The 19,707-nt window shown below is 38.7% G+C and overlaps 1 protein-coding gene across 1 annotated transcript in view; it reads left to right on the plus strand.

The window, feature by feature from the left end:
• The window catches only part of PTCHD1 (patched domain containing 1), an 84,540-nt gene extending 65,182 nt beyond the window's left edge, over positions 1-19,358 (plus strand). Inside the window, 3 exon segments of the mRNA XM_037821829.1 lie at positions 5,833-6,168; positions 6,170-6,494; positions 17,667-19,358. Coding sequence (XP_037677757.1) covers positions 5,833-6,168; positions 6,170-6,494; positions 17,667-19,321 — 2,316 coding nt within the window. The 3' untranslated portion in view covers positions 19,322-19,358.
• The last annotated feature ends 349 nt before the right edge of the window (positions 19,359-19,707 follow it).

A 19,707-nucleotide genomic window follows, 5' to 3' on the forward strand; every position in this document is an offset into this window, starting at 1 on the left:
ACTGAAATTCTCTAGGCCTCAGTTGCACCAACTGTAAAATGGGGAAAATAATTTAACCATTTTTCATAAAGTCTTTAAATGGAATACATTTTAACACTGTATAGAAAGTACTTAGCTGAATAGTTACTATTACTATCATTCTTAACCTGAAGGATGATTGAGAGCAAAGAATCTGACAATTTAAACAGTACATTCAGAGCCTTAGAATGAATCTCACTTGAATATTTAGTTCTGGCCTCTTTGGCAGCAAATACAATAATAATAAAAATATTGAGATCGTAATTGGCTTTGAATTTAATTGGGCTTTTCTGGTACAAAGCGCTCAGTGTTATGTCTACTGTTAGGATCTTCCCTTTCTTTAGGACACTGAATCTCTTATGTGATTTTTCCATGTGTAAGTACAAGCATACTAAATTCAGGGAAAATATCCTAGTATTGACAGGACATTAGATTTGATGAGCACTTAATGAAAGTGTGTTGAATGAATAATCTAAAATCCAAACATAGTTATAGAAAATGGTTTATATGTTGATTCACATGACAGAGTGAGACAATATTAAGGGTCAAGACCATTACATTGTGTCATTTTCCCTTCTTTTCCTTTCCCGAGAAGAGGGTCTCTTTCCTAGTTCACTAATAAATTTGTGTGGATTTAGATCTCTGGCTTCCTTTTTTCCCCCATAAATGTAAATGGGACCACAGTTAAGAACATCTACTCATGCTTCTACTCTCCTGAGTGGGGCTTCTTTAACAAAGTAAACCAGGGCATTCTAAAACCTGATACAGGTAGATAGATGTCAGGGTAGCATGTTCACTGTGTCTGTCCACTGCCATGTGGATGTCCAAGAGTGGATTGTGTGTGCACTTCTGCTTTGATATGTAGCCGTAAGAATCAATGATCAGAATTGAGCAGTTCCAGAAGTCATAGAAGGGGGTCTCAATTTCCTTTCCTATAGCTCTCATCTCTTATCCCACAGTAGAACTCCATATACTCTGCCCTGCCAGGTGGGTGGCCTCAGCCAACACCCCCTCTTGGGCTGCTTTGTCACTCCACATCTCCTTGCTACTCAGAAGCAAAAGTGACATATGTGCTACCCACCACTCCACCAGAAATTCAAGGCAGCTGCATTTCACAGCAGCTCTGGTGCTAAGAGTTAAGAAACTTCCTCTCAAGCCTCAGTAAGGTTCTCATGTTCCAAGCCTCCCTTCTGGGATCTGCTGGTACTTAGTTAACATGCTGTCTGCTGTCTTCAGTGTGTGGGTCATAGCAATAGATCTAAACTAACTAGTTTGCAACTTCCCACCCAGGAAGACATGGTGGCCTTAGAGAATGGATGGAAAATATCCCCTTGCTATAATTGGGTTCAGCCCCGTGGCTTAACACCATCTTATTTGGCAATCTTTTTCTCCTGACATATTTAGTAATCCCTCTAAGGGAGATTTATTGCACTGTTCATGGGAACAAACAATGCACTAAATATTTCACATCTGCATGCTTTCAATACCACTCCTTTTCTAGCCCATTCTGAGTCTTTCCCTAATGTCTTTCTTTTAGCTTGTATCAAAACTCTCTCTCTCATCTTTAAATTCCTCTTGGTTCTTCCCCTCCTCACCCCAAATAACCTTTAATATTTTTTATTTTTTTTTGTGGTTACTTGTTCTTTTAATCAAAATTCACTGGACCATTCTTACAGAAGAATAGATAAAAACACACTTTTACAGCTTAAAATCTTTGAAGACATTTTTCTCATCATGAATCCCAAGCGCTGAAACAAAATTTTAGCATACTGTTGTATTTCTGTGAAAACAGTCTCCTACTGGGAGACCAAGTTTGTTTTCTCTTCCTCTCTCTCTCTCTCTCTCTCTCTCTCTCTCTCTCTCTCTCTCTCGGGCATGTGCACACAGAAAGAACTTAAACACATTTCAGTTAAACTTAATAAAAGAAAGTGTTGTCTGATCCTGATGGTTAGTGTCCAAGAAGAAGACGGGGCATTGAGAATTAGGATTAACAACTCATGCTCATTGCTAACTAAAGGGCTTTATACCCTGTGACAGCTGGAGCCTGTCAGACATTTTTAAAAAAGCATAATAAATGTCCCACTAACTCTGGCACATGCACAGTAAAATGTCTTAAAAAATAACCCATCTAGGATAGATTTAGAAAAAAAAATATATCAAGTGTCATGGAGACACCCAGAAGGTTATGCATTATAATGGCAAAGCCACAGTATGGCAACTCTATGAATGTTAAGCTTTATTTTATGTATGAACTGTTCATTTTTTAATAGAGAAGTTGTAGGTTTACTGAAAAATTGTGTGTAAAATATAGAGTTCCCAGATACTACACCTCCCCATTAATACTTTGCATTAGTGTGGTACCTTTGTTCCAATTGGTGAAACAATGTTATTATAATTATACTATTAACTATAGCTCATAGTTTACATTAGGGTTCACTGTATCATATAGTGCTGGTTTTTTTAAGCTTTTATTCTATTCACATATATATATATAACCTAAAATTTCCCCTTTTTAACCACATTTATATATATGTATTTCAGTGGTGTTAATTACATTCATAACGTTGTGCTGCCTTCACCACCATTTACCACCAAAACTTTTCCATCACCCCAAACAGAAACTCTGTACCAATTAAGTATTAACTCCCTATTCCCAGCAACACCCCAACCCCTGGTAACCTGTATTCTAGTTTCTGTCTCTGTGAATTTGCTTATTCTAATTATTTCATATCAGTGAGATCATACAATATCTGTCATTTTGTGCCTGACTTATTTCACTCAACATATCTTCAGGGTTCATTCTTGTTGCATGTATCAGAACTTCATTCCTTTTAACAGCTGAATAAGATTCCACTGTATGTATATACCACATTTTGTTTATCCATACGTCTGTTGATAGACACTTGAGTTGCTTCCACTTTTTGGCAGTTGCAAATAATGCCACTATGAACATTTGTGTGCAAATAATATGTTTGAGTCCCTGCTTTCAATTCTTTGAAAACTGAATATACCTAAAAGTGGGATTGCCAGGTCTTATGGTAATTCTATACTTAACTTTCTTAGGAACTGCAAAACTGTCTTCCACATTGGCTGCACCCTTTTACATTCCCGCCAACAGTGTGTTCCTATTTGTCCACATCCTCTCCAACATTTGTTTTTTTTTTTTTTAATAGTAGCCATTCTTCTGGGCATGAAATGGTACCTCATTGTGGTTTTGATTTGCATTTCTCTAATGGCTAGTGATGGTGATCATCTTTTCATGTGCTTTTTGGCCACTTGTGTATCTTTGGAAAAAGGTCTGTTCAAGTCATTTGCCCATTCTTTAATGGGTTGTTTGGCTTTTGGCTTTTTTAAAACAGTTTTATTCACACACCATACTATCCATCTGTTCAGGTTTGCTAACGCTGCTATTATGCAAAATACCAGAAATTGATTGGCTTTTATAAAGGGGGGTTATTTGGTTACAAAGTTACAAATAAAAGTGTCCAAACTAAGGCATCAACAATAGAGTACCCTCACTGAAGAATAGCAGATGGCATCCAGAAAACCTCTGTCAGCTAGGGAAGGCACGTGGCTGGTGTCTGTTCTGGGGTTCTGGTTTCAAAATGGCTTTCTCCCACGACACTTCTTTCTAAATGTCTAGGTGTGCTCTCTTAGTTTCTCCCAGGCAAACTCTGGGCTAGCAAAGTCAAAAGTATCACCTACAGTTGGGTGAGTCACATCTCCATGGAAACAACCAAATCCAAGTATCCCATAATATTGGATTAAAAGATCATGGCTTTGTTAATATAGCCAAACCAGCACTCCATCCAATGTGTACAATCAATGGCTCTCAGTATAATCACAGAATCTTTTTGTTCTTGAGTTATAAGATTTCTTTATGTATACTGGATAGTAAACCCTTTTCAGATATGTGGTTTCCAAATATTTTCTACCATTCTGTAGGTTGTCATTTTACTTTCATGATGAAGTCCTTGGATGCACAAAAGTTTTTCATTTTGATGAAGTCCCATTTATCTACTTTTTCTTTTATTGCTTATGCATTTGGTGTCAAATTTAAGAAACTATTTCCTAGCACAAGTCCTGAAGATGCTTCCCTATGTTTTTGTCTAGTGATTTTATAGTCCCAGTTCTTCTGTTTAGGTCTTTGATCCATTTTGAGTGTGTTTTTGTATATGGTATGAGGTAGGAGTCCTTCTTCATTCTTCTGCATTTGGATATCTAGTTCTTCAAGCACCATTAGTTGTAAAGACTATTCTTTCCCAACTGAGTGGATTTGACGCTCTTGTTAAAAATCAGTTGTTCATTCTGAACTTTCAATTCAATTCCATTGGTCTATGCCTGTTCTTGTGACAATACCATGCTGTTTCTGCCACTGTAGCTTCATAATAAGTTTTTTAAATAAGGAAGTGTGAGTCCTCCAACTTCATTCTTTTTCAAGATGGTTTTGGCTCTTCAGGGCCCCTTACCCTACCACCTCATACCTGCCTGGCCTCCCTGAGCTTCTGTAAAATAAACTGTTGAGAAAGTTTAAGGTATGAAGTCCTGATGTATGGTAGCAGCTCAGTTAAGTCCTTTGCTTCTACTCCCTTTCCATTTTTTTTCTCACCTTAGATTGTAGTAGATTACACACAACTGTATATATCTGAACTTGAGCCTTCTTGCTTTTTAGGGGAGGGGCAGTAGAAGCACAAAATCAGGAATGAGTGACTGGACAGAAATTTCATTTAGCTGCTCTGCCAACCTAGAAGCATAGGGTGAAGGGCTAAGAGCACAGGATCTGGAGCCAGACAGACTGCTGTACCCCAGCTCTGTCTCTTACTCTGGCTGTGACCTTGGGAAAGTGACTTGACTTCTCTGTGTCTCAGTTTCATCCTCTGTAAAATGACACTAATATTTATACCTACTTCATAGAGTTGTTGTGAGGATTAAATGAGTTAAATCAGTATAAAAGGCCTAGAACCATGCCTAGCATGTAGTAGTGGCTGTAAATAAGTGCTTGTATTTTCATGTGCCCTTTAATTGCAGGTGTACAGTATTTGTGCATGGCAGATATGACTTGAGGCAAGGTGTGTAGAGTACATCCCACTGTGCTCTGACAGCATGATTACCATGTATCCCAGACAGGCTCTTATGGTTACAGCTCCCTTCTCATATGTGTAGACAAGGAAAGACACAGAGTACAAGGTCCTTCAAGATGAACCTCTTGTCTTTAATGCTACAGAGTGATTGATTCGGATGGGGAGATCATTTACCTGCCATGTAAATCACCAGCAAGGGACAGTCCTGCAGTGGACCAATGCACTTAGAATTGCACCTTAGTTCAATTTTAATTTATGTTTTCAAGAGGGAGACCTATATAAGATTTTGAGACATTATAGGCCAATTGGGTCCCAAATAAAGAACATATGGAAATAATGCTGGTGCTTTAACACAGGGCTTCTCAAACTTTAGCTGCCTAGGAATCACCTGGAGAGCTTGTTAAAAACTGTCCCCAGATTCTGATTTACCAGGTCAGGGGTGGGGCATTTCTAAGAAGCATTCTAAGAAGAATCTGCATGTCTAAGAAGCTCCCAGGGTGTGCTGATGCCGCTGGCCCAGGGATCACAATATAAGAACCACTGGGCAAATGCATGTTTTGCATACCTACTACCTATTTCTGATCTAAAGTTATAACAATTTGAACTCTCTAGCCTAGAGATGGAATGAGTGACTCCACTCATAAAAATAGAAATATTTGAGTCTGCAGAGCTTACGTCATTTATTAATGCCCTCTTTGAATAATAAACACTGACTATATTTTTTTCCCCATAGTTGCACACTGCTGTGACCAGGATCCAGGTTTCAAGGCCTGGCTTTAATTACACATTCGCCCACATATGCATACTGAATAATGATAAGACTTGCATTGTGGATGACATAGTGCACATTCTGGAGGAGCTAAAGAATGCCCGGGCCACCAACCGGACCAGTTTTGCTATCATGTATCCGATCACTCACTTAAAGGATGGGAGGGCAGTGTACAACAGGCACCAGTTTGGGGGTGTCACCGTGCACAGCAAGGACCGGGTGAAATCTGTGGAGGCTGTCCAGCTCACCTACTATCTGCAGTCAATCAACAGTCTGAAAGACATGGTGGCCGAGAGGTGTGGAGTCCAGTTTCTGTGACACTGTTCGACTGTTCCAGAAATCCAACAGCAAAGTCAAAATGTACCCTTACATGTCTTCATCACTGAGGGAGGATTTCCAGAAGACCAGCCATGTGTCAGAATGCTACCTGGTCACCAGCGTGATCCTGGTGGTTGCCATGGCCATCCTCTGCTGCTCTATGCAGGACTGCATCCGTAGCAAGCCCTGGCTAGGTCTGCTTGGGCTGGTGACCATAAGCCTGGCCACTCTCACCACGGCCGGGATCATCAATCTCACTGGTGGAAAATACAATTCCACCTTCCTGGGAGTCCATTTCATCGTGCTAGGTAATTACTGCCCTATATTTTTCTGTTTCCTCCTACTGGTGGTGGTGAATGGGTTCCTAAAAGGTGAGGTATAACCGTCTAACAGCTTTCTTCCATTTATAGTGTCTTCATTTTGCCCGGAAGTCCAAGGACCAATTCATAAAATGCTGGTCATTGGCAAGAAGCAGCCTAATTTGGTAAATGTACCAGAAGTCCAAAGTCCTTGGTTCTAGCCCTGGTTCTCCATTAAGTATCTGTGTGGTATTTAGAAGATATTAATCTGCTCCTTGCCCCAGTGTGTTAGGTTGGACTTCCCCAGAAGCAGACCTTGAGACCAAGGTTTGGATATAGTAGTTTATTTGGAAGCAGGAAGCACCAGTATGGGAGTGTGGAAGAGATAAAGGGAAGGAAGACAATTCAGGGCATGTTAACAAGCAGATTATCAGTGTGGGCACCTGCGGCTCAATTCCATGCGGGACCTCTGGGAGACTGCATAGACACAATTCAGAGAGGGCCCTCCTGAGGGATGAGGAAGCTGGAATATTTAGCCAGAAACCCAGTGTATGATTCATTGAGGGCTGCTCCCCAGGCGTATGAACTACTCGGAAGTTCCCAGGGAAAAATGAGCACATTCCTCTGGCCAGAGAAATCTCTCCAGCTAACAGGTATTTGTAAAAGAAGCCTTCAGTGTGCTCAAGAATGGTGAATGGGAGGGCACATGGCCTGAGTACTGATAGTGTCTGCAACTCTGTTTCCCCTCCTTAAGGACAGTGTGAATATCACACAAAAGGAGACGATAAATGTACAAGAACCCTGAAAGCTACAAGTGAGGCATAAATAGGAAGGCAACTTTTTTCCTGTTTTTGCTGTAAACCCAGGAGAATGCTTTAAAGTGTTGGTGGGTTTATAGTGTATTCACTCTTGGGGGCTTCAGGAATTCCCTGACAGAGATGATGGTCAAAACAAAGCCATAGCGGTCATAACAACATTGGTCTCTGTCTGGTATCGAACATGCCATGTCCAGCAAGCCTGGGTTCCTGTGGGCTAAGGACTAGAATGCTTAGCTTTCTCTCTCTTCTGCGACAACTTCTCATCATTTCCTTTAGCAAAATTAAAATGTCATTTGGAATCAGATACTAACATGACACATGAAATGGAATTTTTAGTTGACTGAGAAATAACGATGATTGAATTCATTAGTATGCCTGTTTTTGGAATAGTAGAAAAATCATTTACTCTGGAAACCTCAGCTGTGTTATGGTTAAATGATAAGCAGTGCTGGTGGGGCTTCAGGGCCACCGATTTACATTTCTCCCCTCCATGCTTTGCAGCACGTGGGAATTCAGACCTAGTAAATAAACGTACACTAGTAGCTTTTATGAAAAGTAGAGCTCTGAGGGGAGACTGAGCAGTCTAAGAATTTACCAGATAAGTTTAATCATCACTGAACACAACAGAGAAGAAGGTGGCTGCTGTACTTCCTCCTGAATTCAGTCTATTAAGAAGGCAGAATAACTTGTCCCTGAAAAATAAGGCCCAAACGATGAGGGTTGGTTGTGGAAGTCAGGAAGGTCCTTGAAATGTGAGTTGGCTTGGTATTAGTGACTTCCACTGAGGCTTGAGTCAAGGTTTAAATTAAGATGTGTTTTGCTCATGATTAGTCATATGCTTGGTTTGGAGGTTTTTTTTTTTTTTAGCTTTTCATTTTAAAAATACAGTGCTTTGTTTTGGGTGGGGGAGATAAACAGGAATAAGAAAAGGACAGGAAACTGAAGGGAGCTAGTAAGGTTCTTAAGGTGAGCCAGAAGGCTGTTGGTGCTAGAAAAAGGAATATCAGTGCTGGTTTTCTGACACTCTAGGATGTTGTTACAGGTGAGCTCAAAATATGTTACAATAGGTAAAGCTTCTTAAAATTAATCTCATTAAGCAAAATAACAAAATTCAAAACTTCAGAAAATGAATTTTTAAGTAAAATAAAATTATAATATTCAAAACCTCTTAAAATTAATTCCATTAAGTGAAATAAAATCACAATATTTAGTTTTTTAAAAAATTATAAGCAAAATAAAATTAGAATATTTAGAACTTAAAAATGTTTTTGTATTTTTAAGAAGTTTTAAATAGTATAAGTAAAAATCAACACATAAAAAAATATGCCAGGATGTAAGAGATGGTGGGATGTTGGTAGTAGAACAGTGTCTTTAAAAAATAAAGCCAGAAATAATAGTGCTGCAACTCCACAGAGACCCAGTATCACTGAACTTGTCGTCTGACAATTCAAAAAAACCTGGCATTTGCAGTGAAAGAGACTAAGCACTGCAGGAGCCCAATACTCCCTTGTTTGCAATTTGTGAGGAATGTTACATGAATTGATTTGATGGCAGTTTTCCCTGTTGACAATCAGTGTGCTACCTTTCTGTACATTTTCAGCCTGAAGAGGATCTCAAATTATTTAGTCACAACATGAAAGGAAGCTACATGTTGTAAGTAGCTAAAGCTCATTTGCAATAAACACTTTGTATCACGTAATGGGTGCTTAATATGCTCATAAAGCTAACCATGCCTGGATTTAGGATGGTTGACCTTCTGTATTTCTCAGATAAACTGTTCATTCTTAGAGTTTGATTTTCAAATGTAGATTTGTGAATGTTGAATCCAAGGCCAATATTTAATTTGGGGTTTTTTTTTTTTGATGACCAGTCCTAAAATGCCAATAAATTTCAAATGAACCAGGAAGAAATGCAGTGCTAAGGGTTTTGCACTACAAGTCAATAAGTTGTTTGTCCAGTTTTTTTTAGCTTTGCCTGTCTGTACATAAAACGGCTATGCTTAAACTTTCTGATTTACTATGTTATACAACTAAACTATCAAATCAAATAAAAATATCTGCATACTCATTTAGAAGGAAAAGTATCTTTTAAAAAGCCTCAAATGCAAACATTTGCTTGGCCAACAGAAGGTCTATATTCTGATAAATAGTAAAGATTAAAAATTCAACAAACTAAATATTCTTAATGTGATGCTGGCCACTAAGGCCAGAACTAGCCAAATGTCAAAATGGCAGTAGATTAAGAGTGGAAATTTTTAAGAACATGTGTGTCAAGAAATATTAACCTGGCAAAATTCCAGAATAGGAAAGAATTTGGATAAACTCTAAGAGTTCACCATAATGGGATGTGACTGTGCGTTTCTAGCCAAGATGATACGTGACATATCTGGCAATAAGAATATGTATTACATGGATGAATCATTTTGGCAATGATGTAAGTATAGAGACATCATGATTTAAAATGTTTTTAATCAGTGTCATACATATTAGACAATCCTACTTCTGCCGAAATCTCTGTCCACATGAGTCAGATCAGTTTATTTAGAGCTGAAATTCTAAAAGGCCTACAGTATTATAAATGCTCGTTGACAGTTTTCAACTAGTATAACTTGGAAAAGAGTTTATTTGGCCCATACCCCTATCATGCATAAAATAATATCTGTTCTTTCCAAACTATCTAGCTATCAGGTAGTAAGTTACTTGAATTGCCATTTGTAAGCATATATAAAACATAAACATTTTAATCTGTTACAGTATTAATTTTAAAGGATGAGGATTCATACTATCATCCTCCAGTTGGGTATAATTTTTTAAATTGGCATAGGTTTTGTATCCAAGCTGTCTTTACAGCCTTAATATTTCCACAGCTTTGCTTATCAGACACAAATCAGGAAAGGAATGAAATCTTGGAGAATTAGAAGGGAACAGAAAGAAGGTTTTCTTCCTTCTGTACATGAAAGGTTTGTTGCTTCATGCACGTTCTGTACAGATAAAAGGGGAAAACTGAAGTCATGGTGAAAGACAATTTGGGTATTAGTTTCTATGTGGTGCTCTAATTTATAAAGGTCACTTTTCAGTTCTCAAGATACAAGGGCCCAAGAATTTGGTTGAGATGAAAATATTCTTCAAGCCCTATTTCAAATGTCTGGGATTTTGAGAAAGCAAAACACCAGATCTAAGGTGCCATCTTCCTTCTGAATGATCCAAACAGGCCACTCAGATTCAAGAATGTAAAAGAAGCAAGGATGTGCACTAAGTGCTAGGAAGAAAATAACAGTGGGAATCTTTGGCTCCTCTTAGATGTGTAGTCTAAGATTATCTGTGTTTAGAAGAAAACAGAAGATTAGGTTCAGTTCTCTAAGAATTTGTTGTCATTTGCTGCCCCCTTGTAATATTATGCAGTATATGGACTTTAGTTTACAAAGGGACAAAAGTTCTTGTTGCAAGAAATTTAGATCCAACTAAAATGAGACCTCAATTATTTTTGCTCTAAATTTAATCAAACCTGAAAAGTTTTGCTTTCTTATGAGTATTCGAGTATACTGCTAATGTCATGAGAAACATGGGGAAAAATCAGCCAGCTAATAATCAAATCTGAACCATATGAAATTGCCAATATCCAACCAAAAATGGTACCAATATATGACAATTTTTGAACTTCAAAAACAGTAATTTCATATGGTTCAACCTGATACATTTTTGTAGAAATCTGTTGTTTGCAACAATATGACAATCTGCATGATGGAGGAGAAGTATATTAGAGTGTGGTAGAAATACTCTGCTTAGAATTAAATTAGTAATAGGTTCAGTAGATTCTAGGAAAAAAATGGTTTATAGGGGCTTTGTTCTTCCCATTTTTACATACACAAAATGTGTACATAAAATGAGGGAGTATTTTCATACAATATTTGCTAAGTTTGTTCCATGAGTATCTTTTTTATAATTGTCCATTGTCATTGTGGCACTAATTTAGAAGGAGATTGTATAATCTAGATTTTTGGTTAGTTCTTGCCCTTTTATTCTCTTGTGCTCTATCGATTATATATGGTAAGGGATGGGTGGGGAGAAATAGGGTTCAGAAGATGGAACAAAACAAGTTTTATTGTTCTATTCTTAACCATAAAATAAGACAAGAATGGAACTGGGGGTGTAGGTCCAAGAGAGGGCTTCCTCTTTAACCCAAGTTACCTGGGTATCCTTCATGTAGTCTATCTATGTTGTTTTGCCTAGGGAATAGGGAAGTGGCAGACCCCCACGAAGGTCAGGCAGTAGGAGGAAACATCAGAACACTTAGCTGGTAGAAACAGATAATGAGGAGAAACACCTAGTGCTGGCGTTTGGACTAGCATCTCAGAAAGCCACGACTGGACATTCTTGACCGGATGGGTCTACAGGAGCTCACAAGTCAAGCAGATTCATAGGCATTGTCAAGAAAACCCTGCATTTCACCTCAGCTACTCTACCAGCCAAGAATCAAAATGTAGACATATGGAACCCAAGAAAAAAATCCTAGCCCCTTCAATGCACTGACTGGTATAGCAGCACTAACATTTCTCTTCCTCATCAGTAAAACAAATTTCACATCAGATTGCTACTCATCTCATGGCTACATATGCTTGTTGTGTTTGTGTCTGTGTAATTTGCATGCATAACATATATTATATATCACATTAGCTGTATCATATGTGTAATATATATTATGTAATAAGCTCATGTTATATATTTATATGCATAGACTGTGTTTATAGCAAATATTAGGTAATATATATTGCTTGTAATGTATGTTTGAATATAAATAAATCCTATATATTTCTCTGTATATATTATGTAGTATATATTCAAACATTATATAAGTATGTATATAAAATGTTTGAATAGGATATACCATATATAATATAAATATATTACATATGTCATCTATATGAAAAGATATTACACAATAATCATAACATATATTATGGGCCACATTTGTGCACTCTGATTTTAAACAGTGCACACACAATATCTAAATACCTTATCTTTAAACAAAGAAAAGCTATTAGCAAATTCATTTCTTAGACTCTTATTTGAAGCTTTCTAATGAAGGAAAGTCATTTCTCAGATTAAAACCCAATGCTGTGATCAGAATTATCAAAATGTGACAAATCTCTGATAAAAATAATAATATTTTTGTATTCACCCTGATATGAGCATCTGTCTTTACTTAAGCAGAGTACACCTTTACTCCTACTCTTAACTGTGAGACAAAACAGGCTGTGATAAACCAAGCAATTCAGTTTATAAAGTAAATGTTTATAACTGGCAAAGTGTAAATGTAACACGATTAATGAACTTCCCCCTGAAAATATGTGTTTCTTAATCCACACATATATACCCTTTAAATTTCTTCCCGAAAAAAAACAAAAGTCATGAATTTATGTAGATAGCATTGAGTGAAAAAAGCAGTTTTATAAACATGAGCTACTTGGTAAAGCTCATCTAAGAATAAAACATGTTTTAAGCAGATTTTGCTCACACATTATACTCTATAGATTTTCTAGAAAAATGTAGTAATTTTATTTCCATATGTGAAATTTGGCTTTGCCCAGGCATGCTATAAATGACTTCATTGTTTCATGATATTAAATGTTTTCACACAGAAACCGAAAGATCATCCATCAGCAAGCTATTCCATCTCACCTCCTTACCTTCTGAGCTATTCCTCACTTTTAGGATCTCAGGACAAGGAAATCATGTTAGTTTAGAAAGGCTTTAAATGTGAAGAACACCCAATGGCATTAGCCTCTATGCTGCGGCTGTGTGGACTGGGGAAGGCAGGAGAATCTTGGCCGTAAAGAAAATTCTGACTTACAAAAATCCAGATTTACAAAGTAGATAAAATCTGTGTTTATTCACTTGACAAAAATTAAACAGATCACCCAGACTGTCTCTGACAGCAAGACCATTTAATAAATTTAAAATATGATGCACTTTATGAGCAACTTTACAGAAGCATATCTACAGGTTAAAGTTAGGTTAACTCTCAACTATTTGCAGTGGATTCCTGGCTTAGTAGATTTTAAACAACCCTCAAGGCTTTGATCAGGACCCAGAAAGGGTCTGGGTGAGAGTGAGATTGAATCTGTGTGTGTTCTTGAGAGTCACTCTTAAGTGACTGGAGGATTAGCCAGTTTAAATTTTTCCTCCATTAGTGTTATTTATCATCTATGCTGCTTTTTCTGTTTATTGGCTCCAAAGCCCAAATGCTAACTGTACATAGGGATTAAAAATTATTTGAAAAAGAAGAAAAATTATTAGCCTAAGTCCCTTAGTATTTAATTTTACTGGATGACAATCCCAAAGTCTACTGCTAATGAGATTAATAAAATCAGCATCTTTTTTACACCAGGTACAAATTGTGTCTGAATATTAGCACTTGTCTACAGCATACAGTCACCCTTGAGATGGACAGACATGCAATACACAAAACTAGAAACAAACATCTTAAATATGCTTTTAAGACACAAGTGAACACTTTAAAAGCCCCTTTATTCTCAGAATTTGATAGAATCAGTTTGTATTAACAGTTCCCTTTGGGAACTCTTCAGCCTTGAATACTGTGACTGTGAGAGGAAATGCCCTGAGATATTGTTCAGTTCCTAGCATCCCCACTAGGATACAGCCTTTTACTTCCAAGTCTCAGGCTGTGGCCTGTCTCTCTGATGAGACATGGCTTACATTACAACCACAGGGACCCTGGTCACCAGGGTCTAAATCTGTTTGAAACTTCGAGTTTATGTAGCTCCTCGTGTGAGCGCTGCTACCAGAGGTCCTTGTGAACAGGCTTGAGACAATGGAGATAGAAAATCATCCCTTGTGGAAGTGATGCTTTCTACCAATAACACAGGCCCCTTGGCCAGATTGAATAAAGAAGCTTATAGACCTCTTACTTCATAGAAAAAAAAAAAAATAAAAACTAGAGTACAAAGCAAACAGCAATATTTTTGCCTTTAAAGCATCTTTTTAAAAAGTGGGAAACAATAGACAAACCTCTGAAAAATATCTGTGTTTGCCTGCATCTGTAAGATTTGGCCACAGAGTCCTGCTTGTTAAACTCCAGCCCCAAGTTAAGAGAGCAATGGGTAATGGTATATTAAAGAAAGGAGATACCTGCTGAGAGAGGAAAGCGGTGAAGAATAGAACTACCAAAATCTTTTCTGCCTTTCTTTGATTCCCATTAGCCCAGTTTCTGAAGTGGCAGTAAAAAGATAAGGCCAGGGCTGGATGAAGGAAAATCTGTGAAGAGGTTAGGTTGCTCCCTATCTCCATTTACTGTCCCATTCCTCAGACCTAAGAGAGACTGTTTCCATAAACCACTGTTCCACCAGTTTTTAATAGGATATCTTTAAGGCCAAAACCAAAGGAAATTCAGCTGTAACAATTATGATAGGCAGAGGAGACTTTTTTGGGGGCAGGACGTTCCTCATGTCCTGGGGCTTTTGGAATGTCTCTCCCCAGGAATCCAGGCCAGGAAACAGGGGCCCCACAGATTGACTTTCCTTCAGGGTAGTAGACCGACCGCTTCAACATAAATGCCCAGCTGTGAATCAGTCTACTCCCAGCCAGGCACTCCAAGTTGCTATTCCCTGGTAACGCCCACAGCTATGTTGACACTAGTCCCTTCCTTGACTGACTGAACTTCAGGAAGGAGGCGCAGTTATAGCATCAGCAGTCTAACCTGAAATCCAGAGGCCTCTTCTAAGACACTGTACAACTCCACTTTGGGGTTTAGGACATGGGGATCTGCTAGAGAGCTGTGGTTTGAGGAACAAGAATCTGGTCTGGGGAATGAGTGATCAGATAGAAAAGACTCTTTCTCAAGCCTCCTTTTCTGGCCTCTAAGTGTTTGCATGCACAACCCTGTAGCAAGAGGAATGAAGTGAAAGACATTGTTTCCAAAAGTTCATAAGAATAAAATTATAATTCTCTCTGGAGCTGCCCCTAGAACCAAGAGCCTCTCTTTGACTGGGTCCCTCTTCTGTCAAGAGTATGGATTTAACATACAATACCTAGAAAGAGTCAAGACTCAAGCAAAAGATCAAACTATAGAAGGATAAGGCATTTAAATTGCAGCAACAGAACTCAAGACAAAAGGTAACTGCGTACTTCCACCTCTCCTTGAGTTTGATTATTTTCATTCTGGACACTCCAGTCTCGCTCTTTTCACCTAATAGCTCCATTAATTCAAATTCCTTTTCTCATTTAGTTTCTAAAATTATTCAACAGCAAGGTAAGAAATGGATTCTTACTATTTTCCAGCAAGAGTCAGGGTCAGATAATGTCATTATAAAGCATAACACTGATTTAAAAAAAAAAAAGACTCCAAAGCAGATTTAATTTAATATATATTCAACTATGACTAATTCTAATCCTGCTAAATGCATCCTTATTTTCTTACCATATTTAATGATTCAGTACTAAAGCTCTGTATGTATGTATGTGTGTGTGTGTGTGTGTGTATGTGTGAGTATGTGTGTGTGTGTGTGTGTGTGTATTGTTTCTGGCAAGTAAATACTGTTAAAAACAAAGGGAAGTCATTTATCATTTTCAGTGACCCCTGGAAGTGTGTTTTGCCCACTGGAACTTCTTCCACATGGCCCAAGATGAAATGGTCAATATTGTTTCCCTAGGGTGCTGATGCCTCAGAGGTATGAATCCTCTTTTTACTCTCGTTGTCAAAGGTCAGTTGGTCCTCCCTGAGAACTTAGTGGAAGCAGGCTTAATAGTTTTCCCTCCTGAGACTAGACACTAGCTATCTAAAACATAATTAACAACAGGATGCCAGTCAACTAGCACAGTGTTTACTTCATGTCTGGGGAATTTAGGTGCCTCCAATTTAATAGGGGCCATGGTGCTAGTTATCAAATTGACAGTCTTGACCTGACCTCTAAAAGCAGCTGTAAAACGATGCCTAGTAAATTAAGATAAATGTCAAATCCCTCTGAAGAAACAGGCCTATATCATTACTATGAAATGGGCATTTGGGTTTGGGGCCAAGACTTCACAATAAAGATACAAATACCAGCCTGGGCATGAGGGAAAACGTGCATTCAGTTATTGCACACACAAGATAACAGTGACTCACTTCACTCAGCATTATGCTTGGCTGGAGATTTTAAATTCCTTTTTAAAAACAAGACTATTGTACCACAGGGTAAAGATTTTATTATCCTCAATAATGGGATTGAATATGGCAAGGCGTGGAAGCAGAAAATTAGATCTGCCGATCCTAGCGCCAAGGCAGGGATTATCAAAAGCCACAAGGGGTCACTTTGGTGGGATTTCCAATGTTGCAGTGGCCTAGGGAGGTGGTGGGGAAGGGTCTGGGTCCAACCGGGAGAGGTGAAAGAAGTCATGCTAGATGAGATCCTGGGCAGCAGAATGGAGTCAGAGCATGGGTACTTATTGTACCTCTGCTATTCCAGCGAGACAAAGGCAGTGAATCTCTCCCTCAGAGGCCGTTGCCAAATAGTGCAGATAAGCCAGCAGAGTCATTGCCCACATGATATACCATCTATGCAAAACCAAAATTGGTCAAACAAATCCCTGAAGACAAAATGCAAACCATAAACCTTCAACCAGAATTCTAATTATCAGTTGCATATAGAGTTTGTATGAATCTCATTCCTTCTGTATTTTCTTCCATCTTTCCTTTCACTCAAACTTGTTCCTACTTATTTTGCTTCCCTTTGTTTCTCAGATTTATGGCTTCCTGCCCTGATATTTGTGGGAGAAAAAAAGAGGCTGTGATTTAGTTTCCCGTCAAGGCGCAAATTAAATACAGTGCTTCCTTTTCACTAACGCCCTTCACCTGACCGAATATAAATGAGGTGACAGGGACATTAGCTCAGGACCCTCTGCTCATTGCCTTCCTCTGTGCTCACCTCCAGCCAGACCTATGGGGATGACAAGCAAAATGATGAGTGTACAGGCGTCTTCTCTGGAGTGTGCCACCAACCAAGAAAAACAAATGTTATGCAAACTGCACCAAAAACATTAAGTTATTGATGTGTACATTCCTCAAGAGACATAGGCACAAGTCTACTCGGCTTTCTATAGACACAAGTCCATTCAGCTTTCTTATGCCAGAAGGGATCATGAAGATAGCTCCTCTAGCTGCTCTTTCACTATCCATTAAAATTCTTGATTCACCAGAACATAGGCGTCTCTCTCCATAGAAGAAATCGTTGGCAATTGCAAGCCTATTACCACTAGGGCTGGTTGTGTTTTTCTTTACCCAGTAATCTCCCACAACCAGGTTGATTCCTCTATTTCAAGAGATTAGTCTGTTAAACTTTTGCTCTGATCTTTTTCTGCCCCCTCAGGTCATGGATTATACGGGACTTTTGAAATGTTATCCTCCTGGAGGAAAACTAGAGAAGACCAACACGTTAAAGAGAGAACTGCAGCAGTCTATGCAGACTCCATGCTCTCCTTTTCTCTCACCACTGCCATGTACCTGGTCACCTTTGGCATAGGGGCCAGTCCTTTCACAAACATTGAAGCAGCCAGGATTTTCTGCTGCAATTCCTGTATTGCAATCTTCTTCAACTACCTCTATGTACTCTCGTTTTATGGTTCCAGCCTAGTGTTCACTGGCTACATAGAAAACAATTACCAGCATAGTATCTTCTGTAGAAAAGTCCCAAAGCCTGAGGCATTGCAGGAGAAGCCGGCATGGTACAGGTTTCTCCTGACAGCCAGATTCAGTGAGGACACAACTGATGCTGAGGAAGCGAACACTTACGAGAGTCACCTATTGGTATGTTTTCTCAAACGCTATTACTGTGACTGGATAACCAACACCTATGTCAAGCCTTTTGTAGTCCTCTTTTACCTTATTTATATTTCCTTTGCCTTAATGGGCTATCTGCAGGTCAGTGAAGGGTCAGACCTTAGTAATATCGTAGCAACTGCGACGCAAACCATTGAGTATACTACTGCCCAGCAAAAGTACTTTAGCAACTACAGTCCGGTGATTGGGTTTTACATATATGAGTCCATAGAATACTGGAACACTAGTGTCCAAGAAGATGTGCTAGAATATACCAAGGGGTTTGTGCGAATATCCTGGTTCGAGAGCTATTTAAATTACCTTCGGAAACTCAACGTGTCCACTGGCTTACCTAAGAAAAATTTCACAGACATGTTGAGGAATTCCTTTCTGAAAGCCCCCCAATTTTCACATTTTCAAGAGGACATCATCTTCTCTAAAAAGTACAATGATGAGGTTGATGTAGTGGCCTCCAGAATGTTTTTAGTGGCCAAGACCATGGAAACCAACAGAGAAGAACTCTATGATCTCCTGGAGACCCTGAGGAGACTTTCTGTCACCTCCAAGGTGAAGTTCATTGTCTTCAATCCGTCCTTTGTGTACATGGATCGATATTCCTCCTCTCTGGGAGCCCCCCTGCACAACTCCTGCATCAGTGCTTTATTCCTGCTCTTCTTCTCGGCATTCCTGGTGGCAGATTCTCTGATTAATGTTTGGATCACTCTAACGGTTGTGTCCGTGGAGTTTGGAGTCATAGGTTTCATGACATTATGGAAAGTAGAATTGGACTGCATCTCTGTGCTATGCTTAATTTATGGAATTAACTACACAATTGACAATTGTGCTCCACTGTTATCCACCTTTGTTCTGGGCAAGGATTGCACGAGAACTAAATGGGTAAAAAATGCCCTGGAAGTGCACGGGGTAGCTATTTTACAGAGTTATCTCTGCTATATTGTTGGTCTGATTCCTCTCGCAGCTGTGCCTTCAAATCTGACCTGTACACTGTTCAGGTGCTTGTTTTTAATAGCATTTGTCACCTTCTTTCACTGCTTTGCCATTTTACCTGTGATACTGACTTTCCTGCCACCTTCGAAGAAAAAAAGGAAAGAGAAGAAAAATCCAGAAAACCGGGAGGAAATTGAGTGTGTAGAAATGGTGGATATTGATAGTACTAGAGTTGTTGACCAAATTACAACAGTGTGATAGTGTCTGCTTGTTATTTTTTCACCTTAGGTCTTATCAAGAGAAAGAGATTATGTTAATGAAACAGGCAATTCAAAGTTTGTTTTTTGTTTTTGTTTGCTTTTTTTTTTTTAAGGATAAGAAATAGGCATTCCCAAAAGAGTAAATGATAAGGGGGGAAAATGGGCATGGCATGTTTTCAACCTTTAAAACAAAAGGATTGTTGTGAGAAGGAATTCACACATACACACACACACACACACACACACACACACACACACACAAGACTTAAAGTCTCTTAAACTAAGATCAAATAGAAGAAAGCATATCAGCAAGCAGGGTCCTATTTCATCTACACTGCAGATGCTGCTATTATTGTAACACAACCTACTGACTGAATGGTGAAC

The sequence above is a fragment of the Choloepus didactylus genome, chromosome X (assembly GCF_015220235.1).
Source record: "Choloepus didactylus isolate mChoDid1 chromosome X, mChoDid1.pri, whole genome shotgun sequence".
Classification (NCBI taxonomy): Eukaryota; Metazoa; Chordata; class Mammalia; order Pilosa; family Megalonychidae; genus Choloepus; species Choloepus didactylus.